Genomic DNA, 20,306 nt, shown 5'->3' with positions numbered 1-20,306 from the left:
TTCCAAAATTAATCCTTTTGCTTGAGGGGGGTGAAAGCAGCTTTCCAAACCTAACCTGCACAATTTTGTAAAGGCAGTGCTATTTCTTCCATCACCCTCTTTCGTAAAACCTGTTTTTCATTCCAGTACTTTGTGACCGACCTGCAGTCCAGGCCAGCCAGGTACACACATGCACAACTAAATAAATAAATAAATGAGGTGAAATGTCAGTTTGCTGCCTCAGGTCAACTACACTCTCTTTTAATGATCCTGACTGTCTGATGTGAAGCCGATTATATAACCCTGACACAATAAGACAGCACACACATACACTGCAATGTGCTCGCTCTTGCTGAGCAATCGCTGGACAGTCAATGATAATACTGAGCACAGCTGCTCTTCCAATCAGTTCAATGAGTATAAGAAATCCCACTATATATCCAATATGTTTTGCATGGAAAAAAAGATATGTGACAACTAAATTCACATTCAAAATTAAAACAATACTCACCTGACATGTTACACATTAGAGAAAACATACTGGTTTAGAAGAAAACAGTGTTTTTACTGGATTAGTGTTTGCCTGTAATCTGGATTAAAGTGGGGCTGTGCATCACTGCTCTTTAGAAATCATTGTTTTAAATCATGGAAGCACACACTGGGACCAGTATAGACTGGACAATAATGCTACCACTTCACATGTTTTATACCTTGACTGCCATTAACTCACACAAACAGAAACCGTTTCCTCAAGCAGCACATGAACCTGTTTCTTCTCTTGCAATCACAACACTCAGGTACTTTCATTGGCTCAAAAATGCTCTGCTGGTACTAAAATTCATCTAGAATTTAACCAGTCATCTTTCAGTTGCATTTCTACAATGTTGCTGACTCACTGAATCTACAAGGGAAGGGGGGGCGTGCACATTTTTTTCTTTAATCAATTATGAAAGTCCCTGGTCAGCATTGGCAGCAGACATGCTTTGATTAAATGAATGGATTTCACACGTAGTGATAATGCTGCTTTTAATCCACTCAGATACATGGATTATGCTCTCAGTCAGTGTTTCTTTTCAAATGCAGTGCACATGCAGCATTGACTTTTCATGCAGCACAATTACATAAACGCATCTGTTGATTGAAAGTCCTCATTTTAGATTGATGTGCACTGCCACATGTTTAAGGTTATAGTCAGTCTAATGCATTGTGATGATATAAAAGGGAGTAAATTTGCTTTTAAAAGGTAATTCTACTTCAGTGTAATGTTTCTTAGTACTCCGAGGCTATACAGTTACAGACTTTAGTTCATTAAAAACACTAACATTCATTCGGTCCACTGCTTATATTTGCAGTTTTTGCAGTGCAGTAGCTTTGGATTTTGTCTGGCTGCTAGAAATTAATACTTTGGCAAAAGCTCAAGATTACGTGGTTATCTTGAATCTCCTAAGCTAGTTTCAAATCAGATCAGAGCAGAATTGTGGAGAGAAAAAAAAAATTTTTGTCAGCCACTCCAGGGAGGACAGTACTGGCTCCACCACTGAACACAAAGTGTGTACACTAACTGTATTTGTTTGTCTATACTTTGTCTGGTGTCACTGGGCAGCATGGCTATGAGTGTTTGTGTGTGTGAGGGAAAGAGAGAGAGAGAGAGAGAGAGAGAGAGAGAGAGAGAGAGAGAGAGAAAGGGATTAAGCACAGCATAGATCTCTCGGGTGAACCAGAAGCCAGAGTTCCAGCCTTCATGACTGCCTAAGCTTTCCTGCTACAGTATGTTCACTGAGGAAAATAAATGTGATTATCAAAGTTGCTTTCTCTCTAATGCGATGTAATATTTGGTCTAAAAATAAGACAGAAACATTTTGAGCTGCTTTTTGGTTAGACTCCAGGAATTATTAGCTAGGTTTTGAATACGTCACGTAAAGTTCTGGGAAAAACAACAGTCTTCAATTCACTGAAAGGCTTTGGATATTTTTGTTTTGAGGTAACTTCACTGAATTCAACCCAAAACTACAAAGCTAACCACCAATCTTCATCTTCACCTGTATGCTTAATACCTGATGAATATTAAGAACAAGGTACTTTTTGTAAATCTTCTAATGGAAGGTTTGAGTTCCTAAACAACAGCTGCAAGAAAGCTGCAGCTTTCCAAGGTTTCTGGCTTCAGTATTCCAGTTTCATCAAACACAATGTTCTCTCTTCACACGTATCCTTGTTATGAGAACTAGATAAGACAACTCTCATAGTTTACTCAGAAATATGTTTCGCAAGGTTTTCCACGGGCCGTTAGTATTTTCAGGATGAGATATCAGATATCCATCTACTTTAACTGCACCTTGAAATAACATCTGGCAATTAGACATCATGGAGAAAAGAAATCTTTCTATTTCTTCATCACGTACACACTCATCAAATGTTCCAATAAAGTCTGCATACAGCCTAGATTGAGTATGTTCCATTTAGTGATTATATATTATTATTTTGTTTTCAGAAACATTAAATAATTAATAAATTAAAATGAGTAGATGTGTATGATAAGAGTATTATACAAGTATGATATTTGAATTAAAACTACGTATATTTAATATTATCTGTATTTTCAGTGTATTGTGAAGCTACACAGACTTTGCCTGTGTTTGTTTTTCTTTGCAGTTTCTTTGTAAAATGTTTCAGGTTTTGATTAGACAATTATAATTAGATATTTCTAGAAAATGTTACACTCCGTCTGTGTCTGGATCATCAGGTGAGTGACTTGGGTTGATAAATGAATTGTCTCTAAAGCGTACACTCTAGTAGCAGGTAAGACTGGGTTGTTGTTTTTCTGTGGCAAGTAAAAAAACTACTAAAAAGAGAAGTTCTTTGTAAATTATTGTGTGATCATGTGAATGGATATGGGGACATCTAGTGGTTCAACAAAGGCAGTTGACATAATAAACCAACAGGGAAATCCTTTGACTGACTGAAAACCTTTAACATAAATCTCTGCTAATAAAAATAAAATACTTCATCTTAATTATTTTCCCAAATAAATATTATAAGTTGCGTCAAACTTTTTGTGTCTTTTATCAGTTTAGCAATATCACACATGTATATATACTGACCATTAAAACCCTTGACAGATAAAGGCAAGACAAGGCAAGTTTATTTGTATTGCACAGTTCATATAAAAGACAATTCAAAGTGCTTTAAAGAAAACATTAAAAACATTACAAATGGAAAGAAAGCATTAAAAAGTAGTAAAAGGCAGCAACAAACAGCAAAATTCACAATAAAGTCATAAATTACATTAAAATTATTAAAGTCACCATGCACATTTCATGTATAGGCGCATGAAAAAAGAAATGTTTTTAACCTGGATTTAAAAATGTCTACATTTGGTGAAAGTTTAATTTCCACTGGCAGTTTGTTCCACTTGTTTGCAGCATAACAGCTAAATGCTGCTTCTTCATGTTTAGTCTGGACTCTGGTCTGGACTAGTTGACCAGAGTCTTTGGATCTAAGAGCTCTGCTAGGTTTATATTCTCTGAACATATCACAGATGTATTCTGGGCCTAAACCATTTTGGAAGCCAGTGTAAAGATTTCAAAACTGGTGTGATGTGTTCAGATCTCTTAGTCCTGGTTAAAACTCTAGCAGCAGCGTTCTGGATGAGCTGCTTATTTAATGCTCTTTTTAGGAAGTCCTGTTAAAAGACCATTACAGTAATCAAACCTACTGGAGATGAATGCATGGATGAGTTTCTCTTGGTCTTTCTGAGAGACTAGACTTTTAATTCTGTTGATGTTTCTGAGCTGGTAAAAAGCTTCTTAGTGACAGCTTTGATGTGGCTGCTGAAAGTCAGATCTGAGTCTATCAACACTCCCAGGTTACGAACTTGGTCAGTGAGTTTAAGAGCCTGAGTCTCCATGTGTTTACCAATGCTGACCCTCTTCTCTTTGCTACCAAACAGAATAATCTCAGTTTTATCTTCATTTAATTGTAGGAAATTCTTCTTCATCCAGGTGTTTATTTGCTCCAGACACTGACACAGTAAGTCTGTTGGACTGCAGTCATCTAGTGACAGAGACACATAAAGTTGGGTATCATCTGCATAACTTTGATAATTAATGCTATAGTTCTGTAATATTTTACCCAAAGGGAGCATATACAAGTTGAACAGAAGAGGTCCAAGGACTGACCCCAGGGGGACTCCACAAGTCATGGCCACTCGTTCGGATTCATAGCTGCCGATCATAACAAAATAACTCCGGCCTTCTAAATAGGACCTGAACCAGTTAAGAACCGCTCCAGAAAGTCCAACCCAGTTTTCCACCCTGTGCAACAGGATTCTGTGATCTACAGTATCAAACGCAGCACTGAGATCCAGCAGAAGCAGGACTGATACTTGACTAGAATCAGTATTACACCTACTGTCATTTAACACTTTAACCAGAGCTGTTTCAGGGCTGTGATGAGGTGGGAAGCCGGACTGAAATTTATCAAGATTTCCACTTTCATTTAAAACGTCATTAAGCTGGTGAAATACAACTTTCTCAATAATCTTGGATATAAAAAAAGAGGTTAGACAGGTCTATCGGTGTTCATTATAGATAGAAATATAAATTCATTTTCTTTAGAAGTGGCTTAACAGAAGCTATCTTTAGTGACTTTAGTGACTTGGGGAAAATGTCTGATGCCAGTAAGCTGTTAACTGTAAGTAGGAGATCACTTACTGCTGAGGTAAAAACTGTTTTTAAAAAGTTGGGTGGTCTTACTTCCAGAGTGCTTGTTGTTAGTTTCAGATGCCAAAGTATTTCTTGCATGATTTTTAAATCAACCATATTAAATTGTGACATAACATAAGAGTTTATTCCAGGTTTTAGACACAGACTAGTTTTCTTGTTTGGCTGTGTGTCATTAATATTTTGTCTAACTGTTTTCTTTTTTTTTTTGGCTACAAAAGTTGGCAAATTGTTTACATTTCTCGGTGGAAAGGAGCTCTGGGCTGAACTGTTTAGGGGGATTTGTACATTTTTCAGTCATAGCAAACAGAGTGAGAATTGTTGACATTCTTGTTAATCATTTCAGATAAATGCAGCTACGCAGTTAGTTACGCAGACTTTGTATGTACAGCTTATAGTGAATTTGAAATTTATTTTTCTGCGACTTCTGCTCAGTAAGTAAGCCCTTATATGTTCTTTACTCAAACACTGATAGGTCAGAGCTATTTTAGTAGAATAACAAAGAAAAAGTCAATATTAGGTAGGTGACCATAATGTTATTACTTATGTAGAATGAAATGTTTAGGGAACAGAGTGGAGTTAGCTTTAGAATCAAGTGAGTCTTTCACAAATACATCTCTCCTCCACTAGATGTCAATACTGCTTTGTCTCATGCTTCTGGTATCAGAAACTCAGCTTAAACTGAATCACTTCTGAAAACAAAAAGAGGATTTTTATACAAAAATAGTAACTGATAGTAACTAAAACCATTTTCAGTGTAATAATGTTTCAAAGTTGTGATTTTAACAGATACATTGATCTTAAAACATCCCATAGCTTATAAGACATCTGATTCCAATGGCATGGCCGGTTAAGAAAAATTTTATCTGTATCCATATATGCAAACAGAAACCTTGAAGGCAGCTGCGGAAGTTCGTCAGGACCGCTAGATGGCAGCGTCCAGCTTTATTTCACACCTCTAATTCTACTCAGGATAGCTGGCTACATCACCCCGCCACTCTGTACAGATTAATGGATACACTCATCATCCACGGGCTCAAAGCAAAACCACTGCGAACTTTGGAAAATGACAGTTCTAACTCACTAAAGGTATTTTTGTGAGATTTTATTAGTTCGATCAATTTTTTGCAAAACAATTAAGTTTGAGAGAAAATCAGCCAACGATGTCTGCCTAAAGCCCAAAATTTGAATATAATACTTAAAAGAGCGGTGAATAAATGCTAACTTTTTAGATCTCTTAGATACGGAAAACTGGGACTCAGATTCCTTAAAAAGAGGAGAGAGCGAGAAAAAAATCATCTGTTTTTATTTCTCTATTTTACCTTTCGTATAAAGAGTCTGTGACCATCCCTGCTGGATCTTTACTCATATACATAGTTTTCACTTGGGTTCCGTGCTTTCCTAAAAACAAACACATTTTTAAAAGCATTGAAAAAGTTACGGATTAAATCTCAGCATTTATGGAGCTGTCTGGTGCTGAAACTATGCAACGTTCTTCGAAATCTTGCGTCTGTCATAAACTATAAATAGTTTTCTTGAGCAGCCTATTTCATTTCACGCCGAGTTAAAAAAAAAATTAACTGCGTGAGGTGTTGCAAGAACACGCCATGTCGTTGTATCATACATAGATTAATTAAAATATCTCAAAAGAGAGCACCATAAAAATTCAGAAGGCTTTTAAGACAAACTTGTGCAAGGGACATTCTGCTCCACTTTGACGCAACTGACTGGACAGCAGTGTGCACCCGGGATTTTGTGTTTAATTAGCATAAAAATCTGCTGGAGAGCAGAAGAAGCTGTGCGTCACAACCAACCGTGAAGATGGGAGGGGGAATGAGGGGAATACCTATGGGAGTCAACAAACTGCAGTGTGTATTCCTTCCACGGCCGACAAAAACCAGTCGGGCTGATGTGAAATGATGACTTAGCTCACAGCGTTACAGGTGGCTGGAGACAGATGGGTGCGTCTGGGAGCCGGAAGGGCGCAGCAATCGGACCTCAAACATTGAGCGCGCGCTGATGGAGCCGTGGCACTGTGAGCTGAATGTGAATCCCCAACCTGTGAGTGTGCTGTCCGGGGCCAGCACGTCACATCAATGACGGGATATGAGACAATGAAGCAACAAGGGAGAACGGGGATAAAACGAGTCCAAGTCTTGGAAGTGGAAAAGCGCGTGTGATGACGGACAGCACAAGGGAAAGAGAAGAGGTAAAGCAGCGGAAGGTTAACTAGTTAATCGAGCTCTCCCGGTGCTGATAAGAGAACAAGTACAGACAGAACAAATGTGCCAACCTCTCTTAATTCTGTAAAGAGTCTGGGGGAGTTGAATTTTTATTAATCAGAAGACAAGACTTTTGAGACAGAAAAGAAGAAAACAATGGAGTCGCAGGGGATCACAGAGGGACAAGCCACTAATATGGCACAATCTGCCGCCTCCATACTGTCCCAGATGGGTGAAAGAACTAAACTGGGCAACGTAATTCAAGACCCAGAACGACAGAAGCGGGTCATTCTAGTAATAGTCTGTATAGCACTTCTATTAGACAACATGCTTTACATGGTAATTGTGCCAATCATACCCGACTATCTTGCAGAGCTACAGAAAGCAGAGGATCATGCCCAAACTGCTGCCCTGCACTCCAACTCCACGAACAGCACCATGCACAAAGTAACTAAGGGAAACTTCGACTTACAGATAGGCGTTCTTTTTGCCTCTAAGGCCATCCTGCAGCTCCTGGTGAATCCACTAAGCGGCACGTTTATAGACAGGGTAGGATATGATATCCCACTTTTCATCGGACTCAATATCATGTTTCTCTCCACCCTTACATTTGCTTTTGCTGAAAACTACGCAACTCTATTCCTGGCGCGCAGCATACAGGGCCTCGGCTCAGCTTTTGCGGACACTTCAGGGATCGCTCTGATCGCAGACAAGTTCTCGGAGGAGGCAGAAAGAAGCAAAGCGCTTGGTATAGCTTTGGCTTTCATATCCTTTGGGAGCCTCGTGGCACCCCCTTTTGGAGGGGTCCTCTATGAGTTCGCCGGAAAGCGGATGCCCTTTCTGATTCTGGCTTGCGTCTGTCTCGCTGATGGTGTGTTGTGCCTGACTGTGCTGAAGCCCTTCACCAACCGAGAAAGAGAAAACATGCCAGTGGGCACCCCTATATATAAACTGATGATTGATCCATATATTGCTGTAGTAGCTGGAGCGCTCACCATCTGTAACATCCCTCTTGCCTTCCTTGAGCCCACTATCGCTAAGTGGATGGAGGAAAACATGAATTCCAGCGAGTGGGAGATCGGCATGACATGGTTCCCTGCATTCTTTCCTCATGTGTTAGGTGTATATCTCACTGTGAAATTAGCAGCAAAATACCCCCATCTCCAGTGGTTTTATGGGGCAATAGGTATGGTGTTCATAGGCGCGAGCTCGTGCACAGTGCCAGCCTGTAAAAACTTTGGACAGCTCATGATTCCGCTCTGTGGCATCTGCTTTGGCATCGCCTTCGTGGACACGGCGCTCCTCCCGACTCTGGGTTTCCTCGTGGATGTGCGCCACGTGTCAGTGTACGGCAGTGTGTATGCTATTGCAGACATTTCTTATTGTTTGGCCTATGCCATGGGGCCCGTGGTGGCTGGACAGATAGTGCACGACCTGGGCTTCGTTCAGCTTAACTTGGGCATGGGGCTCGCCAACGTGCTTTACGCACCGGCGCTCCTTTTGCTGAAGAACGTGACACAAATGAAGCCTTCTTTCTCCGAGCGAAACATGCTCCTGGAGGATGGCCCCACGGGACTGTACGATACAATTAAGATGGAGCAACGAGAAAAGAAGAGAAAGGGTTTGTGTACAACGATGGACGAGAATGGCATTGAGACTTTTGCTCAGAGGTCGTACTCAGAGGAGGAATCCTCAGGAGGAGAGTACGCGTAGAATACATTAAATTGAGTGTAAAACTTTCTAAGTGCCCATGTAGAGGTGTGTGTATCCCGTCTAATTCAATCAACCGCATATTACTATTGTGACTGTGTAGCAATGTAATTTATTTTCTGCTTCTTCTGACAATTTCTATGGGTTTTGTCAAATTGAGTGATTTCAGGCTTTTGCGCGTTATGAGAGAATTATAAAAGATGTTTTAACTGAAAGTCATTTTTCTCCGTATCAAATGCTAACTTATGATGTCTTCAGGGAATAAAGTGTAAATGCATTTTTAACAAAAAAGAACGAATGTAATGTAAGAGTATTTTAATGTTATCCATTTATTTTGCTGGCAAATTAAATATGCAAAATTGTGTGTGATGCGACAATTTTAGAAAGGGTAAATATGACTGAAATCTGCGTCTTGTTGATAGCTTATTCTATTTATTTTCATGATGTGCTTCTGGAATGCAAAGCCTGATTATAATAAGATCTGTGATTGTACAGACATGTAAATTCATGTAAATAATTAAATCAGTATAATGCGAACCGAATCGTTAATTGTCACAATTTGTTTGGGTGATTAATTCAATTCTTTATGTTGGTGTATGATCATTTATTTTTTCACATGAGGTGTATTTTTTTAAAGGACATTTTCCTTACTATACAATGTGACTTTAAGTGACTATCATTTAAAGACTGCACAACATTCTCCCTTTGGACACACGTTAATAAAAAAATCGAATATTAAGGGTATTAGGGATACATTTATTTTTATTCTTAGTAATGATCATCTCTTTTAAAATGAATATACATTATTTAAATAAAAATAGATATTTGGAGCAAATGTAAATGAACAATTTTATGAAGAATCCAGTGGTTAATGTAGAATGCAGACTTAAGAATTTTGAGAAAAATCCTCTTTTGTCCAACATGCAGATCTTTGCAAATAATATTAATCACAGCGCCAATTAACACAGACGCAGAAGCAATGCACGCTAATATTGCTCTATAAAAAAGTGTTTAAAGTTAAGAGCCAAAGCTATGCTTCCGTGTAAACTCCTTTCTAATTGTCTTGCACACTGTAGGCGCATCTGTGGCGCTCTGTCAGACTCTAAATAAGGTGGAGTGTAGTGAGGTACCAAATAAACTTCTCGGCGAATAGCAGGGCTTCTGGGAGGAGTCTGCTCCTACAAGGATGCTGAGGTACCCTCTCAACATCTCTCATGAAGCGAAGGAGTCGTGCTCATGTCGTGCGCAGGGGATTGAAAGAAGATTCAAATGATAAAAGATGAAAGTAGAAAAAATGTGAAGACATTCCTCAAGAAACTAATTCAGCTAAAGATGGACCGAGCCAAAGTTCTTGCTTGAATCAGAAGATCAGCTGGGACGACTTTTCTTTTCTGTCTGGTGAGTAAAACGTTTTAGATTTTTGTTATTGTATATTGTTGTTTAAATTAGTTGAGTTTATCAATATTTATAATTACAGTTTTGTTAATGTCTTTTTTAAAAGAAATAATTCATACTTAAAATCTAATTGTGTTGATCAATTCATGCTGTTTTAATGATTAGTTTTACATTAAATGAGTGACAAATCAACTCAATTATTTATTGTTAGTTAATAATACCCCTGACCATTCACATTACAAGACAACTATGAGTCACCAAAGAACACATTGCAATGTTGTGCATCAATGAATCATTTGATAATGATTGGTTAACAAATATCTGGGAATCCATGGTGCTTATCTCCCTCCTACGAACCAGCTGAAGAACAGCTGTTTGTTTATGTACTTGTTACTAATCTTGACAAGTTCTGTCGCACTTCGTCATTACCTTAACATTAGTTATACTTTCTGTGCCCCCTAAAGTAAGTGAAAACTTATACTGACTACTTAACAGGTACTGAATCCTTACTTCATCATTACCTTACCATTAGTTACAGATTCTCCTTTTTCTGATCCTCTGGGGTGCAAACAGATAAGTACCTACGCACCATGTTAACTTTAATATAAAAGTTTTTAGCAGTTCTACATAATTTCTGCAAGATCAGTCACAAGGTTAAGTGTGGTTCTTAATACACACCAACATTGTAACGATAAAGTGAAAATAGGAATGTTGTACTTGAGTACTTTGCTTCTTTGACAACGAAGGATTCCCTGCAGTTTTCTTACAGTCATTGTTGAAGGAGTTGGGGTTGAGGATGTCATCATCTTTCTGCTTCAGCAAGCTACACAAAGCAGGCAGCACTGTGAGAATCGTGTTCTTGGTCTCCTCCAGTGTGTTCAACACAATTCAGCCTATATTGCTGTGTGAAAAGATGTAAATATTTAGGCAGATACTTCCACAATTATTTAGATTACTGAATAGACCACACTTTGTCCGCATGAAAGCTTCTGTGTCTGAGAAGGTAGTCAGCAGCACAGGAGCGCCACAAGGGACTGTACTCACACCATTTTTCTTTATGCTGTACACCTCAAACTTTCAATACAATTTTGAGTCCTGCCATCTACAGAAATACTCAGGTGACTGCAGTAGTGGGCTGTCTCATTTATCCTGAGTACAAAAGATGAGTACAGCTGGGAACTGGCCAATCAATTTGTGACATAATGCACCAGATTTAAGTGTGTTTAATACATGCTTCTGAATAAAAACGAATTAATTTTAAACTTATTTGCATTTTTATTGTTAAACATGTAAATAAGTAAAGTATTCAATTGTATCATCTATTCCTGTCTTTATTGTCCCATTGTGGGCATGTATTCACAACCATACCGAATCTTACAGATCAATCTTGTAACTGATCTTGAGCTGGTAAAAAACTTTCACATTAACGACGCACTACAGAACTTTGGCATATTTCCTCAACGACTAATTTGCCATCCATCTTGCATCCAACCTGCACTCTGAACTCTCTCCATTCAGTACAAGTCAGTCCTACGTTAACTCCTGTCTTGTGTCTTGCTCTGTCCCTGTCTCTCTTTCTTTGATAATTTCTTGTGTTTCTTTGCTTAATCATCCACTGTGCTCATCCAGAATGGTGTGTTTATAGCGGTGGCTGATGTGTGAGGCCACTCATGTGTGAACCAATTATTACAATATGATTTATTGATGCAGAATATTGCAATGTGTTCTCTGGTAACTCATCATTATTTACTACATGGTCCTCTGTTAAAAATGATCAAGGGCATACTTACTGATTATTAATAAATAATTTAATTGTCCCTGGTTCATCTGTCACTCATTTCACATTTAACTAATCATTAAGGAATCCTTAATTAATCATTACCTATCATTATTTTAAATGATTAATTAGTAATCAGTCCCTGATTCATTTGCCAATAATTTTTATTATTAAACAAACATTATGTAATTATTAACTACTGATTAGCTATTTAATGGAATCTTATGATAAATGCAAAGATTAAGCAATCACTATTGAAAAATTAGTCCCTGATTTGCTTTATAGTTACTAATTAATTAAGCTAATTTGTTGTCCTTATTAAAACATAATAGACAAATGCCATTTATTTTAAACTTTTTATTGACTGCACTAATTGAACTGATATTTTCCCATAAAATTTCAGAGTTTATCTCAACAATCAACCTGCTTGACAGCCGCTCCGCAGCATAACCATGCCAGTTCTGGACCGAGAGTCTTCCACAGATTTAGGACATGCAGATGTAAATATCTTCTTTCTACCTTGTATTCTTTGGATCCTTCATGAGGAAAATCAGGCTTTGCTATTTTGGAAAGAATATAAATAAGTTTCAGTAACAAAACAAATTATTAAAGAATTTAAAAGGAACAATGAAATTTTACTAAATTGTTACATTTAACTTAACTGAAGAGTTAAAAGTGGCATTTTATGTGATAATCTTCTGGATGTGTTATGTAACTGTACATAATACATTCAGTTTTACATGCTGATATCACAAATGTATAACTGTGATTTTAGTAAATGGTTTGGCATCCATATACACTGCAGGGTCTGCCAAAGCTGCCACTGCCCAACCTCAAAGACACACTGGACATGTACTTGAGGTGCATGCAGCACCTGCTTACTGAAGAACAATTCAACAAGACCCAAAAAACTGTGAAGCAGTTTGGAGGCCCTGGAGGAGTGGGGGAACTTCTACAGCACAAGCTCATGGAGAGGAGGGAAAACAAGGCAAACTGGGTGAATAAAACTTTTAAAAAGGAAGTAATCCATTTTAATTGTCTTTAAAAGTCTAGAGATAAATGTACATTTACATATCAAACAGTCAAATTTGAGCCATTAAAAAACAAAATATGACAACTTATGTGAGAAACTTGTCACTGCAGTGGAAAATCTATTATTTCATTTGGGCAGCTTTGTAAATTTTAAAGTTACAAGTTATTCAGTTTTCAGTTTTAATTTTAAGTTGCATTCATGTTGAGGTATTTTTAATGTCTACACCATGATAAGTGTGCTGTTTTCTGGATTCCCTACTGCAGGTGTATGACTACTGGCTGAATGACATGTATCTGAACAACAGACTGGCTCTACCGGTCAACTCCAGTCCTGCAATGGTGTTTCCCCAACAGAACTTCAGGGCTCCCATTGACTCCTTAAGGTATGAAATACAGCAGTGGAGACTCACTGTAAAAAGAGCTGAACCAACTTAAATTAACCAAAGGAATTGGTAATAAGTGACTGAATTAAGTTTATACAACTTAAGTTTTGAGTCTCAAATCATTTAATTTCTTTTTTTTTTTTAAAAAGAACCTCAATTGAATTTGATGAAAGTCAACTGAAAAGATTCAGTTGCTCTAAACGAAAGATTTGATTAATCTTATAACAACTTAGTATTTATATTTTATTTGATATTATAGTAGGAAATAAAATATTTAAATTGTATTCTTTAACCATTGAACCAAAAGAATTAAGTGGGATTCATTTAAAAGAAGTGCTTTTCAGAGTGCAAGTGAGTCACTGAAAGAAATTCCACTGTGTGTTCCAGTAAAACAGACTGAAACATGTACTGTCATCTAGTGGAAGGCATCATTTTTCTGCATTGTCCATCATTATGCATCTTCAACTACAGACAATGACAAGGAGCAAGCATTTTGTCATGCAAAGTTGCCATTTTCTTGTCAGTTTCTAAATATTACAGCATGAAAACCAGTAAATTACATTTTTGATTGAGTCCATCTTTGATTAATTATAGGAAATTTATCACTCTCTTGCTACACACAATAAAAATCAAATCAATGCCAAGAACACCTGGAGGGCAGCAAGTTCATGTCAGGCAAATGGGGTAAAAGGCAATGTAAAATTCAGCTACATAAGTCAAATGTTAGGTAAAACCCTCCAAAAGAGTCTCTTCCACTTTGTGTGGTTTTTGTTTTGATGTTTAACACAATAAAGTTTTCTTCTTAGGTTTGCTGCTCACCTAATTTCAGGAGTTTTGGAGTACAAGACCCTTCTTGATGGGTGAGTTAACACAGAATTTGAGCAAAAAGTCACATTTAAATCACTGTTACCTGGAAAATGTTTAAATTACTGACAAAGCTGAGTGTGTCTGTGTGTAGCCGTGCCCTACCTGTGGATTACGCCCGGGGCCAGCTGGCTGGAACCCAGCTCTGCATGGAGCAGTATTATCGTCTCTTCACATCTTACCGACTACCTGGACCTGAGAGGGACACACTAGTGGCTCAGGAGAGCAGTGTGATGCCAGAACCTGAGCATATAATTGTGGCTTGTAAAAACCAGGTCAGACTTGTAATAATATAAAAAAAAGAGATCACATGACAGTTTGGCAAAACACGATCAGTCCAAAACTCCTTTACTAGTTTCTTCTGGAGTATGTTGTCATGGAGATGGATAGTTAAAAAAATAATCCCAACTTTTAAGCACACTTGTAACTATGACTCATTGCCTTTTATTCAAAGTGATGCTACAGCTGCTGTAGTTTCCATAGTTGGGGCAGGACTCATTCTAAAGAAAGTTTTTGATAACTTTGACATGTTTGAGCTGTGTGTCATGCTGCAGGCTGTTAAAACATTCAAAATCCCTGAAATTTATCAGTAGTTTACATTTTTAGTGACATCACAGAAACTACAGAGGAACTGGTACACTGAAAAAACCAAATGTCCAATCTCAACCTCTGTCCAGTTCTTTGTTCTGGATGTTGTGATCAACTTCCGCCGACTGAATGAAAGAGATCTGCTCACTCAGCTGGAGAAGATCGTCAAGATGGCCGACAGTGAAGATGAGCGTCTACCCCATATAGGTCTTCTCACTTCAGATGGACGAACAGAGTGGGCTGAGTCCCGCAGCGTATTAATGAGAGGTGTATTTAGTAAAGAAATTCAGCCATGTATGAAAACTAGGTGGTTCTTAGTGTTTCCACCCTAACTAATATATTGTTTTCCAACAGAGTCAACCAACAGGGACTCCCTGGACATGATTGAGCGTTGTCTGTGTCTGGTCTGTCTGGATGATGCAAGTGGTCCAGAGCTTAGTGACACCACACGTGCTACTTTGATGCTGCACGGAGGAGGCGTGACCAAGAATGGGGGCAACCGCTGGTATGACAAGCCGATGCAGGTCAGAGAGCTCAGTTTGTCTCATTAACATTTTCCCCACTCTATACAAGAGTCTTAAATTTAGTATAATTTAGATATTAAGATAAACAAGAAATTAGTAGATGAAAGGAAATTTGATTACTAATAGATGGTTTATAGGATTACTTAATTATCTTAAGAGAACAATTATGACTGGCCAAATTCCTGCGTCCTGGATGTAAATGACCAAACCTATTTCAGCTTAACATTTAAATAAATTCAAATGGAGAGTTGACATTCCCACTGGACTTCATGCCTGTAGATTGCAAAATATCATTACCATGTACTGTGATACAGATGTTTTTATAAGGCATTCATGTGAGTTTTTTTCATCATATTTCACATCTAGATGCTTATTTTTTAAATAATTTGTTAACAGCAGTGTGAATATATCATTGAGCCATTAAAATAGCATTTTTTGTCAGTTTGTTGTAGGAGCTGATGGATGCTGCGGAGTTGTGTGTGAACACTCGCCTTTTGAAGGAATCGTTCTTGTGCAATGCACAGAGTACCTCCTCAAATACATGTGAGAACAAACATTAGGGTGTGTGACGTTTGTTGATATGTCATAAATGTGATGTCTGAATAAGACTGTTTCAATGTCTGTTACGCTCCCGTGTGACATCAGGATTGGCAGCCCATCAAAGCTGGTCAGGGCTGCAAGTGTGAGTGAGCTGCCAGCGCCTCGCAGACTCCGTTGGAAATGTACTCCAGAGATACACAAACTCATCGCCTCCTCAGCTGACAAACTCCAGAGGTCTGCTCTTTCTCAAAGTCCCCTACAGTCTTTAGAAATGAACAAATGCTTTGAAAATTTGGCTAAATGTATCAATATTTTTTTCAGACTGGTGCGTAATCTGGACATGAATGTCCACAAGTTCTGTGACTACGGGAAGGAATTTATCAAGAAACAGAAAATGAGTCCAGATGCCTACATCCAGGTTGCTCTACAGTTAGCCTTCTACCTGTAAGAAAAATATTTGTCTTCTCATATTTTGTCTTACACTTTCACAGACATCATGGCTTTCTTTCACTGTGTTACTGCAGGTGTCATGGTAGACCAGTGTCGACCTATGAGAGTGCTTCCATACGTCGTTTCCAGCAAGGGAGAGTAGACAACATTCGCTCAGCCACACCTGAAGCCCTGGCCTTTGTTAGAGCAATGACGGATGAAAAACTCAGCTCAAGCGTAAGATGTTTTAATTTGGATGCTGTTAAATTAATCCCACATCAGAATAAATCGGAATCTGAATAATGACAGTAACAAAAATGCAGTTTGTGTTACTGTAAACCACCATAAGCAACTATGCTAACTGCAGATAAAGGGATTTAATCACCCATCATCAGTTTGTGACCTCTGCAGGACACGGAGAAGTTGGAGAAGTTAAGAAATGCCATAACCGCACAGACAAAGTATACTATTCTGGTAACTCTTTTCTACTTCCAGATTTACATTACAGTTTTCTCCTACCAAATAAAAACAATAACTTGCCTTGGTTTTTTCAGGCAATTACAGGAATGGCAATCGACAATCATCTATTAGGTCTACGTGAAATAGCACATGAAATGAAGATGGAGAAGCCAGAAATCTTCAAAGATGATGCCTATCTCATCAGTAATCAGTTCATTCTCTCAACAAGTCAGGTAACTTTTAAACAGTTTACTATCTTGAAACTATATGTGTACTGAAATATCAACCAACTTAATAAATCCACTACAAAGATATGTTGGCATTGGTATAAAATTAGAAGAAAATGTCAATAGAAATACCAAGATATTAGACTGCATTATTAAATTATGTTGTTCACTAAAAATATATACATATAATATGACATTTTTGTTTATGTAACAGATAAAGAAGAACATTTGCAGGACCCTTACCTCATTACTCTTATCTTAACCCAACAGCAGTGAAACTGTAAGTCATTCTTTCCTCAGGTCCCGACTACTGTTGAGATGTTCTGTTGCTACGGACCAGTAGTTCCAAACGGATATGGAGCGTGTTACAACCCTCAGTCAGACCACATCATCTTCTCGGTGTCCAGTTTCCGTGAAAGCCCACAGACATGTTCTACAGAATTTGTAAAGTGCTTGGTGCAGGGACTCCGGGACATGAAGGATCTGTGCAATAAATGTATCTCCAGCTCTGATGCAGCAACTCAAGGAAAGGGTCAGACAGTAAGGATGCACGCACAAAAGGAAGTAAACAAGCTGGACAAAAATCAGCAGAGACCATCTGACCCAAATATGAGTCAGAAAACACTACCACAGGTTCTGGTGAAGAGCCCAGACCAAATTAATGCTGAAACCCAAACCCAGACTTCAGAGCAGGGACAGACTTTGAAGAATTGAAGTAAATAGAAAGGAAGGAAGTTGTCAGTGCCAGTGATGTTCATGGTAGCTTTTAAATATCTGTTTTGTGCAGCAGTAATTTATTCGTCCTGAGTCACAAAACACACGGTAACTGTGATCCAAAATGTTATGTCAGGGTGCATTGTTGTATAAAGTGTTGTAAAATGTATGGTGATAATCTAATAATCTTAAAGAATACAATTTTTTTATAGAGGAAATTTATGGCCGTTGTTGCAAAAAATAGCCAATATATCACTGCAAATTAAATATCTGTCAGTATGGTTTCTGTAAGTTGATAAGAATTTTAACAAGATTTACGCTTTTTATTGTTATTTTGCACAAAACTGAGATGCATCTGCCAAAGGGAAGAGTGTATTCATTGCTGGATAAGCAGTGCCTGAGAGCTTGCCAGTCAGTTACACAGAGCAAAGATGCATGCTGCTATCCAGTGGTTTCTGAAAGACTGTAAAATTACAATCTCCTATGTTGTCTTCTGAAACAATTTATTGTACTAACAACATGTGTTGTAGTACAAAAATATTTGCTCAAAAAAGTATCCTCTTATAAAATCCTTCACCACTCTACTTATTCTGTGGTTTATTCCACATACTGGGACTCACACTGTGCTTGTGTACATAATAATAGCTAATATTTAGGTGTGTAAGATTTTAAAAGGATACTTTTTTATTTTGAATGTTGATTAAAATTGTGTGTTAACGATCAGAATATATTAAGTTCTTTATTTTTGTATGGTAAAACCTAATGTAACAGAGTGTAACTAAGTTATAAAAGTGATTATGTGACACTTATAAATCAGAGATGATCATTATGTTTATAATTGTCAAAGTATTGTAGTTGTAAAAGATTACTGGATATTAAAAGAGAGACTCAACTGAAGGTTTAAGATTATTTTACATCTAAATGTTTTGTGTATGTGTGTGGTTTGTGTATAGTTGTGTAAAGTTAAGTACTAGTTGAATGTGTAAAAAGTTAACTAAGTAATGATGAGGGCTGAGTATGTAACCAGTAAAATTTGGGATGTGGAAAACTGTGTGGCCAACAATTTAATAAATGATACTAATGGCTGCAAATCTTCAAATAACTGCATGGGCTCAGAAACACTTCTGAATGTCAGGGAACACAGTTTCATGGCAAGATCCAGAAAGGCCGTCACTTTCTCTGAATCAGAGCTCCGTTCTGATGGACTAAAGTAAAACGATTTCTGGAGACCACAAACGCTCAACATTCTAGAAGTCGGCATCCATGATGACATTCGTGTGCATTAGCGAAGTGTTTCCCAGCCTATTTTCCTTGAGGAAGCAAAGCATTCATGCAACTACCAAAAGATTTTACATGTCATTGCAGGAAAGTCCCAGGCGCAGGTGGAAGTTCTTGCTTATGTGTATGTTGGTGGATTATCAAAGTTTGCTGTGGCACTAAAAGAAAAACTTAGCCATGGTTTTTGTTATGTATTACCTCAGCCAAAGTGGGGGTTATGTTACCAGAGTCTGTCTGTCTGTCATAACTAAAAAAACCTATGGACATATTTTGATAAAATTTTCAGGAAAGTTGAGAAATGGAATAAGGAACTAGTGATTACATTTAGGGGGTGATCCGGATCACTGTCTGGATCCAGGAATTTATTTTTGAAAAACTCTTTACTATTGGAAGATAGAGATAATTTTGCCATTACAGCTTATAACTCAACAGAAAATGCCAAGAATCATTGAGAAAAAAAAGTATAAGATGACATCATGGTAGATATTAAATACACTAACAGCTAACCCAGAGAGTCGCCATAAAAGATAATGTGAATTTCTTCAATAACTTCGACTATTAGCCATTTGCTTCATCTTGCTGTCTACGGGTATGTTTCCAGGGTCAAGGATTCTAAATAAGATCTATCTATCCTGATGACGGAAATAGATATATTGTATATTAGCTTGAAGTTTACATAAGTGTGTTGGCATGGGGTTAATAACTGGGTGGGCTGTTGAGGCTTTTCTCAGGTCAGTGACCTATTGCTTGGCAGAGGTCTGCGCTCCGAGTGCTCTGAGTTCATTTATGTTTAAACTAATGCTATTTAGAAATTTTACTTTGTGGCTGTTTAGTTGTTTCATTGAGAGTTATAATTCTTAGTGTGAGTTAAATTTAACAGGTGAGGCTTGATGTGTAGAGGTGCTTAATTATCTCTCATGCACATCTTATAATTTATTACTATTTGCTTTCATACGAGAAATGTATTTTTTGTTCTGGAAAAGTTAACTAACCTGTTATTTTAACTTTGTTAGTTTCTAGAACAAGGTGCTGCAAGTGGTATATAGATGTTTATCTCTCCTTGACCTCTCTTGGGCCGCTTTTAATTCTTCATCTTCTTTTGACCTTTTTAACGTGTTACTCTTCCTTTGCCTGTATATTGCCTACAAGCAAATATAAACCACTTTAAACTTGCATCAATGCCTGACAGTAATGTCAGCAACAGGTACTTGTGTCACAGTTACCAGGTGACCACAAACGGACCTTATGACCCTTCTGTCATGCTGTCTTTGTTGCCTAGTCATTTCTCCAGAGGAAGATACCAGTCTTAAATTTTTTCCTTTTTTATTTTTTTTCCCAAATGCCTGACAGCAGACTGGTGGAGTTCAGACTCACTTAAAGAGATGATTTTGTGAGCTTCTATAATATCACCACTCTTTTTCTGAAGTCCTCAGATACTTCCTTAGTGTCATGAATCTTGGACTTTCA

At 37.8% G+C, this 20,306-nt stretch overlaps 2 protein-coding genes across 3 annotated transcripts; both read left to right on the top strand.

Annotated features, from left to right (window-relative positions):
- The first annotated feature begins 5,080 nt into the window (after positions 1-5,080).
- On the top strand, positions 5,081-18,004 carry chata (choline O-acetyltransferase a). 2 transcript variants are annotated; one of them, XM_042011115.1, is made up of 16 exons: positions 5,081-5,131; positions 9,706-10,027; positions 12,205-12,301; positions 12,607-12,798; positions 13,098-13,216; positions 14,023-14,076; positions 14,175-14,355; positions 14,758-14,935; positions 15,023-15,192; positions 15,635-15,735; positions 15,838-15,966; positions 16,054-16,176; positions 16,257-16,398; positions 16,573-16,635; positions 16,716-16,853; positions 17,148-18,004. In XM_042011115.1, exons 3-16 carry the CDS (start codon positions 12,254-12,256, stop codon positions 17,559-17,561), a joined length of 2,052 nt encoding a protein of 683 aa, XP_041867049.1. In that variant the 5' UTR covers positions 5,081-5,131; positions 9,706-10,027; positions 12,205-12,253; the 3' UTR covers positions 17,562-18,004. The 2 variants fall into 2 exon arrangements, with proteins under 2 accessions (XP_041867049.1, XP_041867048.1); XM_042011114.1 differs by lacking the exon at positions 5,081-5,131 and having other exon boundaries at positions 9,525-10,027.
- slc18a3a (solute carrier family 18 member 3a) lies at positions 6,440-9,166 on the top strand. The gene has a single exon (XM_042011117.1). It carries the CDS (start codon positions 7,076-7,078, stop codon positions 8,630-8,632), a length of 1,557 nt encoding a protein of 518 aa, XP_041867051.1. The 5' UTR covers positions 6,440-7,075; the 3' UTR covers positions 8,633-9,166.
- Positions 18,005-20,306: the final 2,302 nt, after the last annotated feature.

Source organism: Melanotaenia boesemani, chromosome 16 (genome assembly GCF_017639745.1).
Source record: "Melanotaenia boesemani isolate fMelBoe1 chromosome 16, fMelBoe1.pri, whole genome shotgun sequence".
In the NCBI taxonomy this organism is placed as follows: Eukaryota; Metazoa; Chordata; class Actinopteri; order Atheriniformes; family Melanotaeniidae; genus Melanotaenia; species Melanotaenia boesemani.
This window is presented reverse-complemented; position numbering and strand designations above follow the sequence as displayed.

Bases quoted from the DNA above. Each gene is read 5' to 3' on its own strand.
- slc18a3a (XM_042011117.1), top strand. From the start codon at position 7,076: ATGGAGTCGCAGGGGATCACAGAGGGACAAGCCACTAATATGGCACAA.
- chata (XM_042011115.1), top strand. From the start codon at position 12,254: ATGCCAGTTCTGGACCGAGAGTCTTCCACAGATTTAGGACATGCAGAT. The intron at 12,799-13,097 runs GTGAATAAAACT...TCCCTACTGCAG, and splicing joins GGGAAAACAAGGCAAACTGG to GTGTATGACTACTGGCTGAA. The intron at 14,356-14,757 runs GTCAGACTTGTA...ACCTCTGTCCAG, and splicing joins TTGTGGCTTGTAAAAACCAG to TTCTTTGTTCTGGATGTTGT.